The sequence below is a fragment of the Carcharhinus amblyrhynchos genome, chromosome 7 (genome assembly GCF_965287045.1).
Source record: "Carcharhinus amblyrhynchos chromosome 7, sCarAmb.v2.hapA, whole genome shotgun sequence".
In the NCBI taxonomy this organism is placed as follows: domain Eukaryota; kingdom Metazoa; phylum Chordata; class Chondrichthyes; order Carcharhiniformes; family Carcharhinidae; genus Carcharhinus; species Carcharhinus amblyrhynchos.
Window position 1 is genome coordinate 96,004,371 of NC_137330.1, and position 8,175 is coordinate 96,012,545.

The 8,175-nt window shown below is 43.5% G+C and overlaps 1 protein-coding gene across 1 annotated transcript in view; it reads right to left on the minus strand.

The window, feature by feature from the left end:
• The window catches only part of sim1a (SIM bHLH transcription factor 1a), an 83,600-nt gene extending 76,922 nt beyond the window's left edge, over positions 1 to 6,678 (minus strand). Inside the window, exon 1 of the mRNA XM_080192819.1 lies at positions 5,969 to 6,678. Within this exon, the coding sequence (XP_080048945.1) occupies positions 5,969 to 6,143 (175 nt within the window). The 5' untranslated portion in view covers positions 6,144 to 6,678. The remainder of the gene's footprint in view (positions 1 to 5,968) is intronic.
• Between the last annotated feature and the right edge of the window lie 1,497 nt (positions 6,679 to 8,175).

The window sequence follows — 8,175 nt, forward strand, 5'->3', positions numbered from 1 at the left end:
ATGTTTTCATGTTTCTTCGAGCATGTGTTCGGGACTTCACATCTCTGCACAGAGGAAGTCGGCCCCGTTTCGTTACCGTGGCTTCTTTGAGACAAAATAGGTCACCTGATTTGGCAGGGGGTGTGAACTCGGGAAGTAAAGGCGCAGAACGCAATAATTTGCGGACAGCAACCTGGCGCAGGTGAACTGTGTTTCTAAGCCCACTTTGGCCCCCGCTACAGGCATGAGCCCCTTGGCCGAGAGAAAGCTAACATCAACCTACAGCCAACCACCAGTAGCATGGGTAAAGGCAAAATACTGCGGATGCTGGAATCTGAAACCAGTATCATGGAGGCCGGAGCAGAACTCACACACACCCACAATAAGTTATTTACTCCAAAACACACAAATGCTTCTCTACCCTAAAATAGACCTCGCTCCTCCGTCCACCCGCACCCAATTCTAGCAGATCAATTGTTAAACAGTAAGAAAGTAACGGTTACCAAAAAGACACATAAAAACTGGCCACTGCAATTTTAAAAAGAAACGTTAATTGCGTTTCCAAAATAGCGGACAGTATTTTGCGCCCTGGATTGGAACCAGTGTGTCTGAATTACTTCAATATTGATCATCTGTGGTCGTGGTCACCTTTTCATTATATTTTCCTGTGCCTTTGTTTAGGGAATAGAAGATCTCACGCTGCGTGTCTATGTGTTCTTTTGGATGTAGGGACGGATCTGATTCGTGGATTTGCATATTTATAGGGCCTTGATCTCAGGTCTCCCTATATGACACGTAAATACATGTGTGTGTATATGTTTGTGTACTTGTATATGTAGACGTATATAGGTGTATGTTTATGTATTGTGTGTATGTGTATATGTGTCTGTATATGTGTGTATATGTATGCATGTGGGTTTGCTTGCATGTGTGTGGGTTTGTCTTCATGTGTGTGGCTGTGCGTTTGCGTGTAGGTGTAGATGTTTATGTGGTGTGTGTACGTGTGTGTGTGTATGTGGGTTTGTGTGCATGTGTGTGGATTTGTGTGTGTGTTTATGTGGAAGTGTTTGTGTGTGCATATGTGTGGACGTGTGTGTGGTGTGTATGTGGATGGGTTCTAACTCGTTATTGAAGCCTAAGTGGACGGGATTTGACCGACTGAGGCCTGTTCTGTAAGTTTGGAGCCTGTTAGTTTAGATGCTCTGGGCGTCTAAACGTTTTAGGCTTTGAAATAAAAAACAGGCAGAAATTGACTTTTTCTCTCTTTATGTTGCATTTTCTTTTATTGGGGTTCACCCCAGAAGGTGCTTGGATTCTCCAGGTACCTGGAATCGTGACCCCCGGCCACAGTGTCCATCCGGCAATAGCAAAGATGTTGTTTCCTCCCGGCTACCCCTTTGGAACATTAACAAACGCCAGGAATACTGGCATGTTAAAAAAAACTCACTAAGAACTTGCAGCGTGTATTTCTGTGAATTTGACACGTAAAATGTTGCCAGATGGAGGTGTGTAAAGCAGAACCTTTGCAAAAGGATTGTAAGCGCCGAGCCTCATATTGGGTTTCAAGTGCCGAGGGAAGGGGGTACTGCGCCTTTCACCCCCTCTTCAATATTAATATTCTTTATAAATCATGACAGCACCTGCATGTCCCACAATTTAGCAGTAAACATCAGTTAACTTGAGGGTTGATAAACACAGTGCTCTCTGACGACTTAAGGTTTCAGCAGAACCAAGTGTTAAATTCAAGAAAATGTACAGGCAGGACGGGGGAGAGGCTTTCTCATTAGCGGCAGGTGAAAATGGCAATATTCGCCTTGGCGGGGGAGTTGGAGATGGTCCTGCAGCAAACACCGCTCTCCCCATAATGCCCCGAAACCACCCGCAGCGCAAATCTAATGCACATCTTACTTGTGACTTGTTGCTCATGTGAGGGTTGTCATTTTTGAAAGCTTCCTAACATCTGTCCTTGCAACTGAGCAAGTAGAAACTACTGAGTACTTCCCGATTATTAACCGCTGCAAAACGAAGGGGACAGTTTCGGCCAGGCAAACTGGTTTGTTGGGTTGTAATAGTCTGCCCGGAAAGTGGTGTCACAAGTGTTGGTCTAGAACTAGGAGTCATAGTTTGAGGATAAGAGGTAAACTTTTTAGAACCTCCACAACTAGAGGGTGGTGAAAGTGCGCGATTTACTACCACCGAATGTAGTTGAGGTCAAAACGTTGTCTGCTTTCAAGAAGAAATTAGCTTTAGTCCCAGCTAAAGCGATCAAGGGATATGGAAGGAAGGAGGAATCAGGATATTGAATTTGATGATCAGCCATGATCAAAATGAATGGCAGAGCAGGATCGAAGGGCCGAATGGCCTACTCCTGCTTCCAGTTTCTATGTTTCTAGTATCCACAAGCAAGAAGCTTCAGTTGACAGCGATGAGAACAGAGAGTGACAGCGTCACCGGCCTCGATTGGACATGATTATTTCAAAATCATTGACCCTTCTTACACCGTTTTATGAAGCGGAATTGCTATTCGCTCATTTTGTGCGGAGGGGAACCCTTAATTCCTGCCCTATTGAAAAGCAATTGGACACAATACGCAGTTATTTTGATACATGGATCATCACTCGCCACTTGCCGAGCCTCTGTGCGAATTTGGTTCCAATCGAAAATTCTTCCTGAATATTACCTGCTCTCCTGGAATCCCGTGCTTTAACCCAAATCGTCCTACTGGATACTGGCCCCTTTCAAATATGCATTCTCAACTCAATCCGCCCGGTGATGTTACACTGAGCAGGGAGACTCGTTACTGCTCCCACTTTAATGATTTACACTGAACTTAACCAAACGAATAAACCCTTTTATTTCCCTTCAATGTTTTGGTTCAAATATGTTCTCATCTGCTCTAATGTGGCTTTATCTGGGTGTAAATCATGACGGTTGTTTTCTAATAATTCACGCCTTACTTTTCACAACCCTGCGTTTTACTAGTTAGGTTCTAGAACTAAATTTGTTTGAGGAAAATGGTTAACAAGATATTGTAAAAATCTCAAAGTACACTTATTGGAAACACTTTGAAATTTAAATACGCCTATTCCTTCTGTCTTTCTCTGTCATGATTAGATCTATGCTCTGTGAGCACAAGTTCCAACAGCAGCCTTCAGAATGAAACTGTTTGCAGAGGAACCGAGGTGCTGAGAGTATGGAGAGGGCAAACCAATCACAATCCCCGCCTGATGTAACACTTCAGGCAACTGCTTCCCAAAGCTCAAAGGCTTCTGATTGCATAGTCACTGAACGATTCTGTTCTTCACTGCGTCCGAGAGATTGGATGGTCTTCCGTTTATTTTTCTCTCTGGTAACTTATGTGTAGGAAAAAAAAGCCTGCTACAGTGCAGCAAAACTCGAAATTTCTCTAAAACGACGACATCGTATTTCCCTAACTGCTTGGACTCGTTTCAAACTTGCCCCTCTCAGCGTTTTGGGTTTAAGGGTCTCCGCTGCGGAGCTCTTACGTTTCTGACACATTAAGCGTATCAAGAGTTATTCACCTGAGTTAACTACGAATGAATGCACAGGGGGTCCCACTGAAGTGCAATGATATGTATTGAAATAACGCAAGAAAATAACTTCACCCGGAATTATTGATCGGGCGACTGGAATATATACTCACAATGCTATGATGATTTTTATTCACAATTATGACACTCACCCCAGCAGTTTTCAGATATCAGCTTGGGGATTTGGCCTGTGTCACCTATCAGTGCAGGTTTGTTGTTGGTAGGAAATACACCGCCTTATATTTCACCTGATCATCACTGCGGTTCTTACTTTGTCGAATGTTACACCAAAACGACTTCGCGAGTAATGATTCCTTCCTTAAATCAGATTTAGCAAGTTCATAACTAAAACGAGAGGGGGAGGAGATTTACTTTTGAAAGGGCATTTGAAAACACAGCAGTTAATCGCCTTTGTATCACTGTTTGAGCTGATTAGAAGTTAAGGCAAATTTGACTGACATATTCTTAATGTTATTTGATTTATTAGAGCCACATGTAATCAGTGAAACGTGTTGTTTATTGCGCTAGACAGACAAAGCATACCGTTCAAAGAGAAGGAAAGGAGAGAGTGTAGAACGTAGTGTTAGTCATGGGCAGGATGTGGAGAAAGATCAGCTTAATTCAAGGTAGGTCCATTCAAAATTCTGATGAGATAATGTGCAGCGAAAAAAGTTTATATGACATGAATGTGCGTGTGTGTGCTGTGCATCTCTCCAGCAGTTGTTTCTGCCCAGTTTCCCCCTCGGGTTTGATCGGAGTCGATCCCCCACCCACCCCCACTCCATTCTCTCCCTGATACCCTGTAGATTAGTCATCACCTTACAAGCAGCGCCATATGTTTCATTTGATCAAACACCTCGTCAGATATGCAGAAACATAATTGACAAGTCTCTCTATAAAGCACGCGGAAAAGGAGTCCATTGGGGGTGGTAAATCACCGCAGAGAATGAGGAGGGGAGGAGGGGGAATGGTGCACATTTTGGTTTTAAAAGGCAGAATGCTGAGGATGGGAATAAGGCGAATGCAACCAACCAAATGAGATGCAAAAAGTAAATAAGCAACTGGATTCAAAGTAAATGTGCGGCTTGTCAGTATATTTCCTCCCACCCCCCACTTTAGGGCGTACCTATAGAAAGCGGCATTCTCACATTTTAATTGAGTAAGCACTCAATGTCAACACTTCGAAAGCTCGCGATTTACAGGATTATCCCGAATGTGAACTGGCACGAACACATTCACATAACGAAGTAAACAGAGTGAGGAGACACCGTCGCGGCTGAACCACAACGTCGGCCTCCAGTCCATAAATCATGCCGCGGTGGAAATTTGACTTTCAAATATACTTTTTGTGCGGCTTTAGCCTCACAAATCTGTGATCGGCCTGCGGCATAAATAACGCCTTAAAATAAGGCTTTACCACAAGAAGAACTTTAGTTGCTGTTTTCAGGTGGCTTCACACATGTGCAGCAGCACCCGCTCTCTTATATTAAACATACCGTCAGGCTAACATTTCTCTTACAACTGTTGTGCTTCACACAATTATTGCCTTGCAGATGACCTTTATCTACCCAGCCCACATTATTCATGTTTTGCCAGCGAAGAAACTGCATTGTTTTCTAAGCATAAACAGTCGGTCTGTCTTTAGTAGCAACCTGTTCGCTTTCGTTGTGTAATACTAACTGAATCTCAATAGGAACAATGACTGTATGTCACTATAACTTCCATAAAACCAGTCAATCTCAATAAGCACTGACAAATTGGTTTCTAAAGTTTCCATGTACACTCATTAAATAAAAAAAATTGTCATATTGGGACAATGTGGAACTAACTATAAATAATTCCCATGAAAGTCGAATGATTGTTATATTTATACAATTGTTACAAGTTTGAATAACACTATATTTTGTCCGATTCATGCACCATCTTAAACAGAAAGGCCTGTTTGCAAATATCATTAAATATGGCCTCACACTGATGCCTTTCTCACCCTAAATTTATATATAATTTTCCATAAAGTTGCAATGGTCAGATCACACACGGTGATATTATGCTGGGGGATTTTCACAGTAACTTCACTGCGACGTTAATGTAAGCCTATTTGAGACTAATAAATAAACTTTTTTAACGTTATTTTTATTTTCCTCCCCATTTGGATCTGATCATACGAATAAACAACAAGCACTCACAATTTTAGTGGACTGTCAATTTCAGAACTTTGAAAGCCCACTATTGTCCAAAGGACACGTTGCACATTGTATATACCCAGTATCAGTGTGCACATTACTAATGCCCTACCTAATCGGTGCATTCCATATTTATTCTCCTAATCACCTCTGATGTGCTCTGTGCGGGGTGTAACCGTGATCTTCATTCCTCCATACAACGGTGTCTTTTATTTCCCGACCCAAAATAAAACAATTAGGAAACATTGAACCTACCTTCAGGGAAAACCACCCTCATTTTTAAGTAACTGGTTGTCAGTCTAATGATGGAGGCTTTGTCCAGCTGGGAGGTTATTGCAGATGGCAGTGGCAATAATTTCGCCAGTTCATAAAATTCACTATTTTCCTTCTCCCGTCTAGTCCGGGCGGCATTTTTGGATTTTTCCTTCATTTCGTTTTCTTACAGTGTGGCCGCCATAGGTTCATTCCCCCAAGAAATGAAACAGTTGTGGTTTTAACACCACGTGTGAAAAAAACAGCATATATGTCGAAATTAATAGTTGTGTTTGGAAGGGGTGGAGAATCACACCCCCTCCCCCTTTCCTTTCAATTAAACTAAATATGGCAATATTAAATAGGACAAGGTAAACGTCGAGAGATTGAAGAGCATCCGGACCGCTATTAAAATCAGTGGCAAGTGGAAGCCGAGGTCAATGGAAATGTTTTTTTTAATGTATAAGTCTGAGTTTTGAAAGTAATCCAAAGGCAGATCACAACTCTTGCAAACGGCTTGGCATGACCGTGCCGAGGGGTGCACCGTGCCAAGGGCTCTCTGCTGTGTGTTTATACCTGGAGGGGAACTGCTTTCGTAGCGAGGGAGCCATAATCCAGCCAAATCTCAGCCCCAAAGTCCCCCCCTCTTCTTTTTTTTTCTTAATTTGAGATGCAATCTCCAGAGGGCTTCAGTTTTCGTGCCCGCAACTGGCGTGTGTCTGGAGGAAAGGCAGAAAGAAACAGGCATTAGAAGCAAAAAACAAAACAGGCACCGTGTTCCCACGCAGAGACAGATGAGAAACCCCGAAAGGTGCTTTGATGACTTTAAACCGTATCAGGCAGTTAGTGACTGCATTTCAATACTTCATTACATACATAACCGAGTGGATAAATATTAATGCAAAATGTTGTTTGCAGGTATGGAGGCCTCCAACTCAGCAGCGATTATACTTAGAGGACTTTATCTAATTTTGGCACTAAATTGAAATGTCAAGGATTACGTTTTACTTGACTTTCTTCTCAAGGCACGTACATAATCTTGTCCACATGGGTCCTGGTGCTCAACTTGGGTCATTAAAAACCAAGTTGCATTTTCTGGGGCAACTCCAGCAAACACTCGAAAAGTGACCAAGGGCAATAAACAGTCGAGTTTTATTGTTTTTTTTTAATCTCTTCCCCCCCCCCCCCCACCTCCTCCCCTCCCCACCCACCCTACCCGTTTCTTCTTGCTCTCTCGGCTCGTTATTGCTGAGTGTGGCGGGCCGCCGCCGCCGCTTTGCGGACCTCTTCCCTGCGCTGAACTTTGGCTGCCTGTCGAGCAGTGTGAAGCGCAACTTTCCGCCGCCAGCCTTTTCCCAGTCCAACTCCAGCGGCGCTCCGGGCGCCGTTCCCGCCCACCTGTCAATCACACACCGTCCCGCCGGGCTCCCATTGGCTGAGCCGCCACTCCCGTCTGCGCGAGGCGAAGAGGTGGACGTGGATTCTGACCTCTGACCTCTCCCCCCACCGCCCCCCCCCCCCCGCACACTAAAACAGCACAGAAAAGCCAGGGCTGCAGTTTGCAGCCACCCCACAGACCCACCAAGACTGGATTGATGCAGAGGAGATGGGCAAACTCCTCAACTTGTTCAGGCGATGCGAGTGGCAGAGGAATACATGGTTCAGATTGCGTTTCACACACACGCACACATTTTTATCACCTTAAATCTGATTATTAGGTAGCAAATGTTTAGAGTTATTTGCGTGGTAGAGGCCAGGGGAACCGAAATGTTAAATATATTTAATACTCGTAATGCACAGGGGATAATAATCGCGCGCATCTTCGTTGCAAAGGGTCTGTTGCAGAATTATCATAAAGTGCATTGTACAGTTTAGAACTACAACTTGTAAAACTGGATTTGTATTGTGACCGAGGGACTAATTTTACCCATTTTATTAAGCGAGAACTGAGAATACGGAAGGTGAACAGAAGTATTAATAAGATGTATATCTGTGCGATGAGCTGTGCATTCATTGATAGCCTTGAAGGACATCCTCGCTAAATGTGGAGTATGGGAACAGGGTTAAATTGAACTTGTTGCCATTTCCTTTAAAGCTGTGCTGACAGAACACTCGTGATATAAATTCTGCTCCGTCGCGCGTGCAATTAAAAATTGTCACATTGACCACAGTTTGTTATCTGGGTACTAGTTGTAACATTTAACAAGACC